At 39.8% G+C, this 17923-nt stretch overlaps 2 protein-coding genes and 1 pseudogene across 2 annotated transcripts in view; 2 read left to right on the forward strand and 1 right to left on the reverse strand.

The window, feature by feature from the left end:
* LOC145494095 (uromodulin-like) overlaps positions 1–17923 on the forward strand; it is a 262517-nt gene that overhangs the window by 212265 nt on the left and 32329 nt on the right. The gene's annotated exons all lie outside the window — the stretch shown is intronic.
* On the forward strand, positions 30–2295 carry LOC145496044 (uncharacterized; annotated as a pseudogene).
* Positions 4570–17703, reverse strand: LOC145495993 (neuroligin-4, X-linked-like). The gene is made up of 7 exons (XM_081475597.1): positions 15751–17703; positions 10405–10584; positions 9558–9712; positions 8611–8712; positions 7453–7894; positions 6611–6831; positions 4570–5784 (listed from the first exon to the last, which is right to left on the reverse strand). The coding sequence occupies exons 1-7, from the start codon at positions 16329–16331 to the stop codon at positions 5648–5650; spliced, it is 1818 nt and encodes a 605-aa protein (XP_081331723.1). The 5' UTR covers positions 16332–17703; the 3' UTR covers positions 4570–5647.

Here is a 17923-nt window from a genome sequence, read left to right on the forward strand (position 1 = left end):
CTATGAGTTGCATTGGTGGTGATGTGATACCAGTGTCGATTCGTGGTCATTTGAATGAACTTTATTGAACGGTGGACTTTATTAACCACAGAATTTAAACAGTTAAACACTAGTTACCTTGAATATGTATTGATTAACATGCCTTCTGATAGGTGATATTAGTATTCCCGGTATTGACGGGCGAGAACTAGCTTGTAATGGAGCCTCGTGAGGGGAAAAATCACTACAAAGGAATTTTCTTTGTTTCTTTCTTTTTTTTTTTTTTTACGCATACGAAGTCGCCCAATCTGCCCACGGAAACAAAGTATCGCATTTAAGTTAACACTTGAAGCGTTTTAACGAGATTCCACGATAACAATTGGGAGCAGGGGAAGGTTTTTTAAAGTTTGTCATGTCAAAAAATCATGTGTGGGAGAGAGAGGGGAGCACGAAAGCGCGCTTGATGACGCATTTGGGATTTGAGTAACGGTACGATCATGTTGAGAAACTGAACAACTTTGCAAAAGACGCTAAAATTCTCCGATTGTCTTAAAAGTATTCGAAAACAAATTCAGCCAATTTATATAAGAATCTTTCGAATTCGTTTGTGTCTGTTTGGTTTCGAGGAAGCTGCGAAATTTAGAGACTCGGGTGAAATTTCGGATTGCGTTCAAAATGTTTAGGCAAAGAGTTGCCTCCCTTGTCAGTATTATATGTAAGCCAAAAAAAAATGTTTGCACAGCGCGAAAAGGCCTGAAGGTCCGGTAATACGGGCAACATTTTCCTTCAACTTGTCTCGCAACATTGTTGCATCGCCAGTTGAAATCCGTTGTTGCCCGTATTACCACGTTTGTGACCAACTAGTCTCGCAGCAAAATATAGTGTTGCAAGTTGAGGCGACGTGTTGCGAAAAGTAGACTTGAGTTCTACTTTCTGCAACAAAGTTTAGTTTTGTTGCTCGTATTACCACTGAAGCTTCAACTTGCCTCGCAACAAGTTTGAATTCAACGCTTGTGATTGGCTGTCAGCGGAGCGCGGCTTCGCGGCAAATTTAAAAGAAAAACATGGCGGATGGAGAAGACGAGCTAGAAGCTGTTGAAGTAGACCAGAAACTCTCAGAGAGTCAGAAATTTGCCCTATACAAAGAACTCGAGGGCTATCGTAGCCTTTGGGACACCTCCTATGTCCCTTCAAAAAACAAGCGGCAAAACAAGCAGCAAAAGGAAAAATGCCTGGGGGAACTCTCACAAAAATTCAACTTATCGCTGGTGTATCTGAAACGACAGCTTCACATGGAGAGGACTTCGTTGGCACGGGAAATTAAGAAGGAAAGTGACGGCCAGAAGTCCAGGTGAAAGTTCTTCGAAACTTTAAGTTATATGAAAGAAGATGTTCTTCGTTCGCTAAGGGCAAAAGAAGAAAGTGAGTGGACGGAGAACGAGACAGAGCAGTTGACAGAGTACTATAAACAAAATGACTTCCTATGGAATCACAGCCTCTCACCCTACCGGGACAGAAACTTGAAGGAACTGAGCTACACAAAGCTTTCCGAGCTTCTCCCTGGTAGAAGCCACGACGACATTAAAAATCGGTGGAATGTGCTTAAGAACATTTTTAACCGAGAGGTCAAAAAAACAAAAGAAGACAGTAAGGTCAGTGGAACCGGTACGGATGCCGTGTACGCATCGCAGTGGAAATATTTAAAATCTTTGATGTTTATCAAGGGAAGTGACGACGTCGACCCTGCTGTTTCAACACTTTATCCTACAGAAAATGAGAGACCGGCAAAGAAAATTAAAGCTGAGAAGGCGAAAGATGTTGAATAGGTAGCTATAGACGTTCAATTTATTGTAATTTAGGCAAAACGAAAAGCGTCCTTAAATAACTCTTCCTATTTCACTATTCACCTTCACTTTGGTAAGTAATTGTTAATTATTGTTATTACAATTGAATTAGGTAAAACTGGATCTTTACAAAGAAGCCCTAAAATGCCTGCAGACCCCTCTGCCACTTGCAATTGGTCAGCCAAATGTGGAAAATCGTAACGATTCCATCAGTACCTTTGTAAAATCGCTCGAGTCTACATTACGACAGTTTTCTAGTCGCCACCTGGCTATTGCTAAGAAAAGAATCAACGATGTAATTTTTGATTTGGAAATGGAATGCTTTACTCCACAATCCACACCTGTATCTGCAAGCAGTCCTCAGTCCACAGACCTCTGACACCACCCACCAGCATCATCATCTAATTTCAACAATGGAACCTTAAACTGGGCTTATTTGCATTGACACTCGCACATTTATAACCTGGCTATACATTTGTAACACATTTATAACGTAACCTGAGGTGCGAAACAGCATAATTTCAAACGTTATTTTGTGACTTCATTGTCTCCAAATTCTTTCAATTTTTTTTCATTTACCTTAAGTTATTAAACATAAAAAAAAACAACTAAATTTTAACCTTCTCTGGTCACTAACTTTCAATTTTCTTCACTGACACTTTTAACCTTTTGCATTTTTCAGCACTGTCTGGGATTAATTAACATGGAGGTTAACATCTCTTGTAAGAGCAATTTAGCATGCCCTCGTTCTAGTATTCATAACTTTGGGTCTCTTGAGCTGATTTTTTCTGTTGAGTGCCCTAGCTAATAAGTCAGACATTTAAATACTGAAGAAATGTACCCTTCAAAATGAGGTCATTTCTGGTAAAAAAAAAAAAAAAAAAAAAAAAAAAAAAGAAAAAATTATTACTGACATTTTATTAAACCATATTTGTATGTATTCCTTCATACTTTTTTAAAATGGAATGATGTAAATTATGTCCATTTCCTTAAAGATATATGGTTACAAATATACACTCTTCTTAAAAATATTTTATTTCATTAAATATACCTTTCCAAAATGGTACACTGATACTTATGAGGATCTTGAAAATCTCATTATTAAGTTATACAGTTATAAGTTATACAGTTATAAGTTATACAGTTAATTAAATAATGAAATAATAAATAATATGAATAATAATGAATAATAAATATTATATTATATTACGTGTGAAACTGTGAAAGATAAAAAAAATTGTGGTTCTAGCCACAAATTTGTAATTTTCTGAAAAACAAATATCAATAGCATTATGGATTTCTGTACAGATAGCGAACACACTGTTTTGTCACGAATCTAAGTACCTTGATAGAGTTATTGACATGAACCGTGTGAGAGTAATGGAAAATCATTCAGCAAAATGTTCAAATCTAATCTTCCAATATTATTACGAACTCACAGAAAATATGTTATTTCTTTATACACCATAAAATGGAAACCACAAGACATGACATTTTTAGATAAAATTATCAATATAAGAAACTCACAATATTGTTCCTAAAAATTCAATTCTCTAGCAAACAAGACTGCCAGCTACGGAGGGCACTATGAAAAGAACCTGTGAATTTCATACAGTGGCGGATCCAGACACTGAGGTAAGGTGGGGGCCTACTAGTCCGGACCCTGAGATAAAGAGGGGCCCCACTATTGAAAAAAATTTCCGGCCCTTTGGGGGTGGGGTGCCCTGGGCCCCTCCCCTAGATCCGCCACTTTCATATATATATAATTTTCAATTCTGATATTTGTTCATACTAGTTCTAAGCAAATGCATGGTCAATCAAGTCAGCATTGAGCAACACTTCATTTGCTGCGAGACAAACGATCGCAGCATGTCAACGCAACATATCGCAACATTGTTGGGCGCAACATGTTGCGTGCGTTTGGCCACCGTGTTGCGAGGTGTTGTGACATGTTGGGTGTTGTTGGCTCAAGTTTGAAAATGGTCAAATTTGAGCCAACGACACCCAACATGTCGCAACATGTCGCAACACGGTGGCCAAAAGCACGCAACATGTTGTGCCCAACAATGTTGCGATATGTTGCGTTGACATGTTACGATCGCTAGGCCGGGGCTTTACAAAAGAAGCGTGAGCCAATTTATAAATCGCTCACCAGGGTGACTAATACAAGACTGACGTCGATGCAAATTTCCACGCGGATTGGGAAATGTATGATATTTATTCTCATAACTCGACAGAAACACGGAAAATATTTGCCTTAATGTCTAACCACCGACAAAACGTGGCACGATACACGTGCGATACAAGTGGTAAAGATTTAACATATAAAGCCCACCGACAGCAAAAGAGATTTTGAGACAACTTCCCTTCTCTAACGGAAATATCACGAACACGATAAAGATTTAGTTTTGTAGAAATGTTAACATGGACGTGACAAAGTAACTGAAACGTGACAAAACAATCTCAGATAATGTCGATTAAAATTTGATGCATAGACATAAGCAGGAAATACGCTCTTTACATGCATGGTGATCATTTGTTTATTAAAACCCTTTAAGTGCCAAACGGACGTTTTTGTCCCCTGAGGGGTCATGCACTTTGTATAAACCACTCGTGACTTGATTAATTTAGGCGTCGATAGATATTCTTGATATCTAGTCCAATTTTTGTCTAATGCGCATGCTCCAAAGTAAATGGTACCTAATCCTTAGGGAAATCTTGCTCTTCGGTGAGAAATCGCCTTTTCCGCAAAGTTGAGGCTAATTCAGGGTCGTGGCAGCCAAAAAACCGAAGAAATTGGGCCCTTAAAGAGTTAACGTAAGAGTACGAATATTTTGTTTTGGAAGCTTATTACCTTTTCTCGTTGAGGTTTTGGGAAGAATTCCACTCTCAATAACAGTCCTGCAGGATTTACGTACTGACATGTTGTCCCCCATATCTGTGTCTATGTCGGGGTAGCGACGTTGTTTTTGCCAATAGGCAAACTCAATTTTCGCGGAATCCTCAAAACCCTCTCGCTGGTTCATTCGAGTACTGTATATCAACAATCAAATCACTGATCCATACAGCAATCATTTATTCTTATCCTTCGATATAAATATATTCCATCGATATAAATAATGCACCGACGTAACATACTTAAATTTAACTATTATTGCAAAATTACACAATATTTAGCTTAAGTAAATGCCTATTAAACTAATAATTAATACGGTATTATAAGAATGAAAACCTATGATATCACTAAAGCTGCTTTTCAAGGATGCCGTGTCTCATTCAAAGCTGCATTTTACGTTTAAATTCGCTCTATTCCCTCTTTGGGACTATGCCCGGGTTACTACACCAAGGTCTATAAGAATAATGTCTACAGACGCACGCCCGACCCATGCTTATACCATGTGGCAGCGAATCCAACAACGTACAGTAACAATGTTGACGATGTTTACACTCTTACTATGAAATGCATACAAATTTTAACACGAACCACATTCTGTTATCTTGTTGTTGAAGAAATAAAATACAACTGAAAAACTAAATGGTAGCATTTATTTCTACGGGGAAAGCCATGCATTTAAAGCATCCCGCGTGAAAGCCTTTAGGCTTCTTGTTTGGTGACGTCCTCGTTCCCGTTGTCGTCTGCCTCAGCTCGGTATGTATATAAGTACCTTAATTCATGAAAAAGAATAGACTGAATTGAATTGATTTTACACCACGTGTGAAAAAAAAGAAAAGAAAAGGAAATTAGAAATTAAAAGTGATAATTGAACAATAATCAGCGTCAAACAATTGACAACGTCATCGTCTGACTACAATTATCTCGCGGGCTACATGTTTAATGACACTTCAAACTCTTTTCCTCGTCGAGTTGGCTTGCAGCGAGTTATTATCAACACAACCAGTAAAAACACAGCTAGAGCAGCAAACAACCCTGTTAAAATGGCAAGCACCATCACGAGTTTGTCTGGAAAAAAGAGATAAATAATTATATCATTATAGCGCTTTCTCGTAAAAAAAAATGTTGCGGCAAAGAAGGAAATCTAAATCAGGTTTAACCCTGTAACGTACACGCAATTTATAGATTCAAGGCGGGATGGGAGGGGTGGCAGAGGGTGGCACCTCATCCATCTCTACCCCAATAAGATATGAAGAGAAAGCGTTAGTGTTAACAATCTTCAGACCATGGGTGGGCTTATAATTTTAAACTTTCTACTTTCATATATTTAGTAAAAGCTGCAAAACTTCGAGGTTTTACTAGGAATTTGTCCGCGAACAATTTGGCGTCAAATGCTTTTTGTTCTCGAAACTTGAATTGGTCCTTTCCCTTCCGCCTCGTTTGTAAGTCGAATCAGTGATAACTTCAATAACAGCTAGAGTATTGACATGTGATTTGACGTCACTATCCCGTATTCCTTGCCTTAAAAGGACACAATATTGGAAGTAGTATATGTACATACGCCCTTGATATAATCGACTTTATCGCGGGAGGTGGATTCTACCCATTGTATCCTCCTCGGTCGCAGATGATCAAAAAAGCCCGGTCAGAATAGGGTTAGCCACCCAAAGACAAATCCGTAGCGTCCATGGAAGGTGGGCAACAATGGAGTAGGGGACTACCCTTGGCCCGCTGCAGTAGCTGTGAGGCCCTGGTAGTAACCCTGAATAAGCTGGCAAATAGGGACTATGGCAAGTCTGCAGAGGGCTGGTCACACTCTCAGACTCAATCTCTGACCACATAAAACGACAAGGACTGGTGATGGTGGATAGGGTTAAATTTCACGTAGACATACCTTTTTTGTCATCTATTTGTTCAGTTGTAGTCGGTATGTGGCTAGTTGTGGTTGGTGCTATTGTTTCTTCAATACTTGGTACAAGCTCATTCCAGAAGGCCATCTTGTCTGGACGCATCTTGGACCTCACTGTCAAATTAAGACTTAGTCCCAGATACTCTTCAGTGTCAGCTGTGTAGTGGGGCCAAATTGTCCCTACCAACGTTGGATTATTTGGATTTCTTCAATGCATGGGCGGAAAGAAAAAAAATAAGGCTTTCTGTCAATTCTATCGAATATACGTTGTCTTCTTACAAAGTTATAGGTGAACTATGCTTGCAAGAATCAAGAAAAAAGTTTGCAGGTTCACCACTGTAAGTAAAATTGAACTGAACTAAACTTATTCCATTTTCGTTCATTCATTCATGCTATAAATGTTTTAATGTGAGGCGTGGTGACCTCTAGAAACCATCAGGCTTTTAAAACAGGATTGACTAGAAAATCCTGTTGATCATCTATCGTGCTCTGCACGGATAAGGACTTCATGATCATTACTTCAAGACTCTACCACTGTACAATTTCATCTAACTGTGAAATGTTTCATTCCCCAGCGTCCAAAAGTTGAGGTTTCAAGTAAGATCCTTTATTTAAACACGATGAGATTAAAAGTATTACATGTTCGAGGAGTCGTGTGTAACTACCTAATGCCTAATTAGCCTTCAAGTTAAAGTGGATAATTAAAATATGCATAATCAGACTTGAGTCGATTAAGACACTCAGAATCGAACTGATGTTAACAACCTAAGTTGCCGTATATCCTACGCCGATAATGAATTATATCATAACTTGGTTGTACTACTTACCCAGTTTTTGCAAAATTTGTCCACAAGGTCATAATATCCTTGCTGAGTTTCTTATCTGTGTCAGATGTGAGATTCTTAGCCACAAGAAAGGGTCCACTAAAAAGGTAAAAAACATCAGCCCCGTGATATATTCCGGCCCATGGAATTGTTGGGTAACCAGGGAACACTTTAGGCGCTCTTTCAAGCTGGTAAAAGTAAGTGGGAGCCTGTTTCTTGACGAATGCCTTAGCTGACAGGATAGCGGGAGCCTTAAAGGAGGCGTCTGTATTAACGTCGAGATATCGTTGAAGCAAGAGGTAAGGATCGGTGACATTCGACCAATCGGTGTACTGGTAGATGATCAGTTCATGCAAGTGCGAGTTTTGATTTCGGGTCCAAGTCTGATTTTTAATCACCTCCTCAAACAAAGATCTCTGTATTCCCTCTGTAATTCCTTTGTTGGCTAAAAAGAAAATAAATAGATAATAAGTAACTTACAATATTTAGAGAGGAAGCCAAATCAGCCTTAGCTATAGTTTGCATGCGGGTCACCTATCCTGGTCGAATTGGAATTTGGAAATGTACTTTTAGAGGCAGGAGAACCAGAGAGCCCGGTGAAAAATTATCGGAGCAAGGCGAGAACCAACAACAAACGCAACCCACATTTGGCACCGGGCCGGAATTGAACCCAAGCCACATTGATGGGAGGCGAGCGCTCTCACCACTGCGCAATCCTTTCTCCAAACGATATAAGAGTATTTCCAATCTCTCAACATCACAATTGTCAGTTCTAAACATTTCAGGTAAGCTTTAATACTTGGTCATGATCAGTGCACGAGTTTCTCCTTCGTTACTTTGTCAACCCTTCGTTGTCTACTCTTCGTTTAATGTCGCACAGAGCTCGCAATATTAGAAAAATCCATTTCTTTTGCATAGTCTGAAAAACCTAAACAAGATTTTCGCACCTGTTTTTGGCCAGATTTCCAAACTCTTATCAAGTATCGCGTCGTAACGCCGAGCCACCTCAAGGGGCATAATGCGATAGCCAAAACAAAACAAAGAAACAAAACCAAACAAATAGACAAACAAACAAAAGAAAACGAAACAAAGCCAAAAATAACGGTTGTGAAAGTTAATTTATATTTTACTTCTAGTCCGTTATTCAAATTAGTTATTAACCTAGAACGCTAACAGCAAAGACTGAGCCGTCATCCTGTGTCACTCCAATCATGATATTACTCTTGTTAAATTTCCCGCCTTGAAGGAGCTTCAGGGAAGAATCTGCAGAAAGAAACCGATTATATTAATTTAGTACATCACAGATAAAATGTATTTTGACCTAGCATAAATTATCTGCAGACGTGAAGCATACGGGGATATTCCGTCCCCTGATCTAAAATAAGATATCAGACTATTAGAAGTTGGTTTAGATTCTCTTTAAGGATAGCTCTAGCTCCTATTTGGCACATTTAGAAACGAGAAGAAACATTGGGCAAGTATCATCTCGAAGCGGCTTTTGCGACCGTCACTAGGGACAAAAGCTATAACGATGCCACAAGCGAGGGGTCCCAGACGTTTCTTGTTTCTAAAGAGGCGAATTTAAGATATACTAAAACTCATTCATGTCAGCAAAATAAAACAGCAACATCCGAACACAAACAAACAAAACAGAACACAAAAACAAGCAAAGCCACAACAACAGAGAACCATTCGATGAGGAATTAGAATTCGAAAGAAAACGAAGATATAGCTTGGGCTACAACTTGTCAATATATAATCAACGTCAGAAGCGCTAGGGCGAGCGGGCCGGGCACTTAGACGCATTAGTAACAGGAAGATACAAACTTTTTCCGTGTTGTAAATTTTGTGCTGACTTTTTGAAGGTAATAGATGCCGGTTAGGACTCTTTAGGGATTTCTCTAAAAGCTAGCTCTGGCTCTTCTCTTTGCCTTTCATGCTGAGGGGAAAATATCGGAAGTTTTGAGCGGCTGGCCAAACAGTTTGGAGTCCAACAAGTTGACTGACTTGGATCCATTCGCGACTCCGCGTCACTTTCGAGCCAGAGTATTTCCCTGTGTTTATTTGTACTTACCTTGGTTTTTCCTTGAGTTTTATAAAATTCATACCTGGCAAAAAGTATCCATCTACCACTGGTCCCAAAGACAGATAATTCAACTGTGAAAATATTTTTGATTGTGCATTTAGAACCTCTTCAACAGTTTTCTCTTTTGCACAAGCTTTCAGAGAAGTAATTTCACATCCTATGGCTTTGGCAAAACTCCTAAAACAAAAAATATTAGACCCGTAAGAGAAATGTATCTTACTCGATCTGCATGGATAAGTGAAGGTTAAAAATCATCTCTGCCCATTACCTTGTTTAAGGGGCTGAATAATTAAGGTTTAACCTATGAATTAGTACTGATCATAATTCCAGTTGTCGGCTGAGAAATAAAGCGTTAATTTTCTTACTGATAGCTGATCTCATAATTTAACGTTTGTTGTCAATTTCGTCGTCAGACAATTGGACCTCTATTCTCTGTTTGCTAAATTTGGTGGGAACATGAAACTACTTTTGAAGTCATCCTAAAATGACGAAAAAATTAATGAAAACGTGATTGTTAGCAGGAAAGGGTGGTAAGGCCCCCGGATGTTATCAGACGCAATCCATTTTCGATTGCGTAAGGCGAATAAGTTCGTTTGAACAAAGATGGTGCTATGTGGTCTCAAAAACACCAAAACAAACGTGTCCTATCGAAGTAACGCGAGCGTCGAAAATCTTGTTATATATCGACAACAACAGTTTTACAAAAATCAAGACTTCGGAAATTAAACGTTCCATTGAGTTCGATTAAATTGTCCTATCATTTTTGTGTGAATTCGATTTCTTTCGATTGCCCAACTCAATCCGCGTTGAGTTCAAATGAGTTGGATCAAAATTCATTTGATTGTATAGGATCATGCTTATACATGTACCTTGCTCGTAAGTCAGCTTCATCTCTTTCCAAAGTTGAAGACAGGGAAACTGCTGTCCCGCTCTGCATGATAACGTTCTGGTACAGACCGCTGGCAAGTGGTGACAGCATCAATAGTCCAACACTAAATCCACCAGCTGACTCACCAAATATAGTGACTCTGTTTGGGTCTCCTCCAAATCTGGACAGTGGATTAAAATGAGAGGAAATAGAAGTCAAAACGCTTTAGCGTGAAAACAACAACAACAACAACAAAAAACAGATTCTGAGTCTGGGCCATAGTGGTGTCTAGCCGTACCCAGTTCTCAAAAATGTTCGCAATGCCAATCAAATTGATTCCTCCAAAATGTTTATTGATTTGTAAGTCACATATAACACATTTAAGGATATAAGGGGGCGGTGAGGGAAATATTGGACGCTGATAAGAGAGGAAACGGTAATAGGCCGTTCCGAGTTGTCTTATTTCTATGTGTCAAAACGAGTCTTCTTGTGAAACCATTCACATGCATTTTCACATGCATGGAAGGTTTTGCACCAGGATTCGTCAGAAACAGAGGCACAAAGTAACTCGGAAATGGCCTATTGGAAGGAGGGCGGGTTATGATAAGTTGGTTGTCCTGTGTGATGTATCGTCACGTGATCTTGTGGATCACGTGTTGTGTAAAAGTGCGGCAATAAACTCTTGAGGTTGAAGGGTGCAGACGTGTATTTTCTTATGCTCATATCATGGTGCCATGATCTCTTCAAAAGAAAGCTTACTGATTTTCAATTTCGACATGGAACGTATCAAACATCCCTCAGAATTGGATATTGATAGTCTCAACCTCGCACATGCGTAGAAAGAATGGAAGGAAGCCTAGGAATTGTATCAGATATCGAGTGGCCTACTCGAAAAGGACGATGCCATGCAAATAACAACTATCCAAAATATTCTCTGGAACAAAGCAACACGAACAAACCCCGGAGATGTTACGAAAAGGACTTTTAAGTTGAAGGTATTTTAACAGCGTTTGAAACGTATTATGTACCTCAGAAGAATACAACTACGAACGATACGTTTTCAGAAAGACGATCCAAGAAGATCGCACGTTTGACATATTTGTCACAGCTCTCAGAAGAGGGGCTGACTATTGCAATTTCGGAGCAATTAAGGATTCTCTGATAAGAGATCAGATTGCGGTGGGCATAAATGATTCCAAACTACGAGAGCGACTGCTAGTACGGAGACAGATTCGACACTCGACAAAGCCATCAGACTACGCAGAATCACGGAACAATCTATCGAACAGTCGCAAATCTTCAGTTCACCAGCTACACAGACGAGTAGCGTCGCAGCTGTAAAGAAGACAGAGTCACCGGTGGACAGATGAAAACCCAAACACATAGAATTGTAAAGAATAATGCCATGCAAATTTTGCGCAGCGTCTCATGACAGAAGAAATTGTCTGGCCTATAGAGCCACGAGTCACATGAAAGAAACCACTTTGCACGGTGCTGCCTCAAACTGAAGAGTGGCATGGAAGAGAGAAGAGTTCGTCACGCATGGAAGTAGAGGATAATGAAGACAATGAACCATTGGATGGTCTATACACCGAGGAAATTCAAGGTAGCTCTAGAAGGAACAATCAGCCAGATCTACTAGTTAATAACATTCCCATAAGTTTAAACTTGATACAGACGCAGAATAAAATGTAATTTCCTTACGTTAGCCTAATGATTTGAATGCTTGGGTACAGCCAACAAGCATGCTACTCAAGTCATTTGGGGTGGGGGGACCAGCTAGATACGATGGGCAAATGCTTTGTTGACAGACGGCAAAGGAAACTAAGGGTTCAAAACCCTTGGAGTGTTGTGTAATCTGGGATAATGTAAGACCTATCCTTGGTTCAGAATCACGTTTAGACCTAGAGCTATAATCACGTGCACGCTAAATAACAAAGTAGAACAACTAAGTTCCAGTGTTGATGAGGTGTAAGAAAAATTGACCCTTCTGGACGAATTTCAGGATGTTTTCAAAGGTTTAGGTTGTGTTCAGGGAGAGTATAACATTAAGTTGAAAGCTAATAGTCATCCTACTATTCAACCACAAAGGAATCTCCCATGAAGACTGATAGATAAACTCAAGGGAATTGTTTTCAAAACGATCTTGAAAGAAAAGATATCATTGCCAAAGTAGAGGAACCAGTTACATGGGTTAGCATTAAGTAATCGTTGAAAAAGCAAGAAATATTTCGGATGTAAAGCTCTGAGATTGTTCCTACACCCACCAGATCTTAATGAAGCCATTGAAATAAAGATTTCAAACCACCAAACCTTAAAACAATTTCGAGCGCTCTAGAAGGTTGCGAAGTTTTCTCGGTTCTTGACATGTCAAATTGTTATTGGCACCAAAAAACTTTCACAAGAATCCTCGTATCTCTGCGTGTTTAATTCACCTTTTAGCCGGTATCGGTTCAAGAGAATGCCATTTGATATTTCATGTGCAAGTTAAGTGGCCCAGAAAATGTTTGAAAAACATTTTGGCAATATCTCACGTACATTGCCAATTTTCGATGATATTATCATTGGAGGTAGAGGGGCTACTTTTTCCTTATTTTCTTTTTTCCAACCAAATTAAAGTTCATGATTCAAGGTAACATTTTCCAAAAATTAAAAATAAAATTAAAACGCGCGCGAGTTATTGGGAAAAAGACATTTTTTTAAAATAAAAGTTACTAAACCGTCAAGGTGTCATAATCCCCAAAAGGCATGGACTCCTCGGCGACCTTTTCGCAGCAAACGGTTTAATCCAGAGATCCTATATCAAATACTTTCAATTTGAGATTTCATGTCCGTCAAGAGTGCCTTTTGGCAATCACGCTTCGGCAATTGCTCCTCAGTTTCTTTTTGTGTTGTTGCACATCGCTTTTCTCCGTTTTGCCCTTTATTGTTGACCACCGGCCTAAAACGTATGCGCCTAAAGCGTGACTGTAACACTATCGCTTTACCGCGAAGCTCAACTTTCCTTACTGTGAACGCTAAGGGTTCTGTTATTTCATTGGCTGGCGACATTTTGAGTTGACATATCCCTCTGAGAAGGCGTGACATGTTTATAAATCTTTAGAAGGCGTAAACCTGCACTCCTTCTTGGAGAGAATCCCTCCTCTTTAAATGAATTAATGAGGTATGTAGAATGAACAGTTTTCCTTGAAATTTGGCCAGAACATTCACTGATAGATACGGAACAAAAATGTGTCGGCGAATTCTTTTATTTCAAATACTTTTCTCGTGGCGGTCTCTAACACAACACGTTACGCGAATTTTTCGATAGTGGAACTTGACAGATCTTTAAAAAGATAATAGAAATGAAAGAAAATGCTGACACGCTTTGAGAGATTGATGCTTTGTGATTAACACTGCACAGTTATTTTGCATCAACGATCGCATTTGACACCCGATCAATTCGCGGAATTTCAGTCGGTCGTTTTGGCGTTAACGGCTTCTGCCGCCTTAGGAAAGCAGTCGGCAAAAAAGAATATAATTTTATCGAATTCTACATTTATAATCTTTCTATTGATATATAGTTTGTGGGGGTTTCACTCAAAACAGCACGCGTACGATTTTTTTTTTTCTGGAGGACACCCGCGAAGGTTTGAAGTAACCTTATCTGCTCCGTTGCGATCCTTACTTTTAAAGTCTGATGTCCAATGGGCCACAGGCGGCCCAAGCTCACAATGTTAGGAGTTATCTTTTTTTTCACTTTTATGCGAACGTTCAGCATAACGTGACATATGGCATATTACATAACGATGAATTTGACTACGCGAAACGTGACTCTTGCCTTGCAGCATATGGAGGTGTTGTGTTACAACGGTTTGAACATAGTTAGTAGATTTGTCAACGATTTGTCATCAGCCAAACCAAAATGCTCCTCAGGTACCCTCGTGCTTTATTTATCAAGCCCACCAAGAAGCTGTTGACAAATCGTTGCTGACTACCCCCGGTCGGGCTAATTATGAGTATCGACGAAACGCAATACATGATCGACGAGAAATGGATAGTCCAACATGTTTAATATCATTGACAACTAAAGCATTGATGTCATTGAGCAGTCAAGCTTTACACTGATTACATGCCGTCATATCATTAATTGCGCTGTAATAAATTACTTTTACCCAATAGTTTAATAACATGATATTATTATTCAACAGCAGCGAATACCGTCTAAATAACAGTACAAATATACAGCGACATTGTACAGTTATTTCTACAGTAGAAAACCTGTTTGCCGTACGGGTCGGCGCGCGCACGCAAAACTGTCACACTCTCCTTCTTTCACTGATAAATTTATTGACTACACCAGCTGGATAATAAATCTCTTATTAGATGTTTCGGTGTGCAGTATCGCTTTTATTATATGGACACGAGTGTTTTACTGGAAAATACACCACTCGTAAAATTCATACGAAACCACATCCGGGACTCGAGTGGCGTATTTTCCATATCTTCACTAGTTTATCACCACTAGTGAAGATATCCATGATTTCTCTAATATCAAGTTTGTCTCTTAAATTGTACTTAAATTCGTTGGTGTAATATCGAAACATCTTCGGGTCTTCCTCGAAAGTCTCCGGCAATCTTCGGCACTCTTCAGCAATCTACGGAAATTTTCGGAAAATGTTCGGTAACGTTCGTGTGAACTTCGGACAAGTTTTGGAGAATCTTTGGAAATCTTCGGAAAGTGGTCGGAAATCTTCGGAAAATCGTCAAAAACGCCGTCATCAGTATGTCTATAATAAAAGGAACATTGCTACAGCGACCTGTATCAAAATGATATGATATTTGTCTTACATGATCCTCGTTTCAAAAGCAATATAATCATCTGTTTTGATGTAATACAAATCACTTGGAACAAGCTTTATCAGTTACATCCTCTCCATATTGAGGATCTTTATCTAAATATATTCGTTTTTTTATCACGGTAGGCTGTTTCGGAGCAAATCGCTGGTAGCCGTTCTAGGTTACCCACCCGTGACGCTAACAACAGCATATTCGAACATGTAATTCGTGATTCGGCTTTCGCGGATCCACAGCTGTCAGGTTTCTTTCTGCCATCTCTTTGTTCGCAGTGCAACTTTTATTTCACTTGTAGGGGTGTGAGTGGGGCTAGGGTTCAGTTGAAAAGTGCAGGACTCCAACGAGGTTTATCAACTCAGGTTTCAAACGTTTTGTTTTATCAACAATCAGAAAATTCAAAGGTAAACAACAAAAAGTGCACTTTTCGATACCCAATTGGTCCAGGGAGGTTAACAACGAAATTATTCTCACACACATTACTGTCCCAATCGACAACAAACTTTTAACCTACCTTGCGATGTTTTTGTTCACCCATTTCATGGCCTCTATCTGATCCAGCATGCCGTAGTTTCCTCTCAAATTGCCACTGTTCGAGCTCAAAAATCCCAAAACTCCCAAACGATAAGCAGCCGTGACGACAATTACGTTCCCCTCAGTTGCCAAGATGCTTCCATCATACTCTGTGATATCTCCTACAGTGAAGCCGCCACCATGAATCCACAACATCACTGCTAGTGCCGAACTGTCGGTTGCATTCCCAGGCACGTGTACCGCAAGTTGAAGGCAATCCTCCTTCATAAGAGGGATTTTAAATTTACTAGCAGGCCGAAGCGATTGTGGGCAAATCGTGGTAGTCCTGTTCGCATTCAGAGCTGTTGTCCACTTGTCCGGAGGAACGGGATATTCAAAACGTTCCGCTTTGGCAAAAGGGATTCCCAAATAGCGGATGACAGTCTTGTTTGACCCAAGAACTGTTACGAACCCGCTAACAGGTCCATAAGTCGTATTTATCGTCGGTGCGGTCTTTGAGGATACGCGCAGAGGGAGTATCGAGGATGCCATGAAGAAAACCGCCAAGGAAAATACGGCCATGACGAAGTCCTGTTGAAGTCAGCTAGCAATGTAGCTTTCAATACTGCATGTAAGAACTACCTCAGCGCTTATTTAAGGTATGATGAATCGGCAGAAACAAGCGACAGCCGGCGGCCGGAAATACGCGACAGCCGGAAATACGTCTGCATTCGTACCTTGTACAAATGTGACACGAGACAGTGTTGTGTTACGCTTCAAAGCAGTAAAGCATGAGAAGAATTAATAAATGAGTTGCCAGTAATCGGATACCCATGTTTGCGCAAAGCACTCTAGGATCGTCAGGGGGCAAACATTGCAAGTCGCAAGAAGGAAATGTATGGCGAAAAGTTGTTTCGACGCCCAAAAACACGGTTTTGGGGAAAGATCAACGCTTTTTCGCCGTTGTTTTATCACGAATGGGTTTTGGCAATGTGGATACATGGAAAATGTAAGTTTTTGTTTGAGTAACCGTGAAATAAGTGATAAAATTTACCGATAAACTCCCTTTCGCTTGCGTGAGGTTTATTGTGAAATACATTGAAGAGAATATTGAAAATTTCAATACACGCCTGATCTCGAGAGGCTACCCGGAGCAAATGGTAGAAAAGACCCTCCGAGAAGTTAAATATAAAGACAGAAAAGAAGCTCTAAAACAGAAATCGAAAATTGCAGAAGGAACTACTACCCTTTGTGTCGGGCAATTTCATTCAACCGTCAATACCAAACTTTGGAAAGCATAATCACGCACAAATGGCACTTTTGAATACAAATACTCAGAGATACATTCAAGGAGCCACCCTTGATCTGTTATAGAAAATGAAAATCGCTGAAATACGTGCTTGTAAAAGCAAAACAAAGGCTTTGAGCAACACAGTAGCCACACAGCATGAGTCGCGCGGACTCATTTGTCATTAAATCAACCCCAGACGGTACAATGATCGCCACCGGACTTATTCCCAGTATTATTTGTATGACTGAGCTTTCAAATAAGCCAGAAGTAGCCTGTACACAACTTAAAAGGCTTTACTGGGTTACTTCCTCTCGATTTATACCTAATTAATTTTGTAATATTTTCAGACCATTACGCGATGTAAATTTCACAATAAACCTGATGCATGCAACGGAGTTTATTGGCAGATTTTGTCACATATTTCACGGTTATTGAAACAAAAACTAACATATTCCACATATCAACATTGCCCAAATCCATTCGCGATAAAAAAGACGGCGAAAAAACGTTGATCCCTCTCAAAAATCGTTTTCTTGTACCTCAAAACAACTTTTCACCATACATTTCCTTCTAGCGACCGACAATGTTTGCCCCCTGACGATCCCAGAGTTCTTCGCGCAAACACGGGTATCCGATTACTGGCAACTTATTCATTTCATTTCTCCCCCGGTGGACTATCCCAAGGGGGCTACATAAAGGTCAATAGGAATAATTTAGGTAGATGCACGTACGTCTGGCCTGTGCGTAGACCATATGGCAACGAATCTAATTAGCATATCATACAGGAATCGCAACGCGGAAAATATCATGTGGTCAGTATCGCGCTTTCAGTTCGACACGAAAGGAAAGAAATACATGCTCCTCAGGAGGTCTTGTTAAAGGT

This window comes from Orbicella franksi, chromosome 8, assembly GCF_964199315.1.
Source record: "Orbicella franksi chromosome 8, jaOrbFran1.1, whole genome shotgun sequence".
NCBI classification, from domain to species: Eukaryota; Metazoa; Cnidaria; class Anthozoa; order Scleractinia; family Merulinidae; genus Orbicella; species Orbicella franksi.

Bases quoted from the DNA above. Each gene is read 5' to 3' on its own strand.
- LOC145495993 (XM_081475597.1), bottom strand. From the start codon at position 16,331: ATGGCCGTATTTTCCTTGGCGGTTTTCTTCATGGCATCCTCGATACTC. The intron at 9,713-10,404 runs GTACATGTATAA...TTTTTGTTTTAG, and splicing joins GAAGCTGACTTACGAGCAAG to GAGTTTTGCCAAAGCCATAG. The intron at 6,832-7,452 runs GTAAGTAGTACA...CATGCATTGAAG, and splicing joins ACAAATTTTGCAAAAACTGG to AAATCCAAATAATCCAACGT.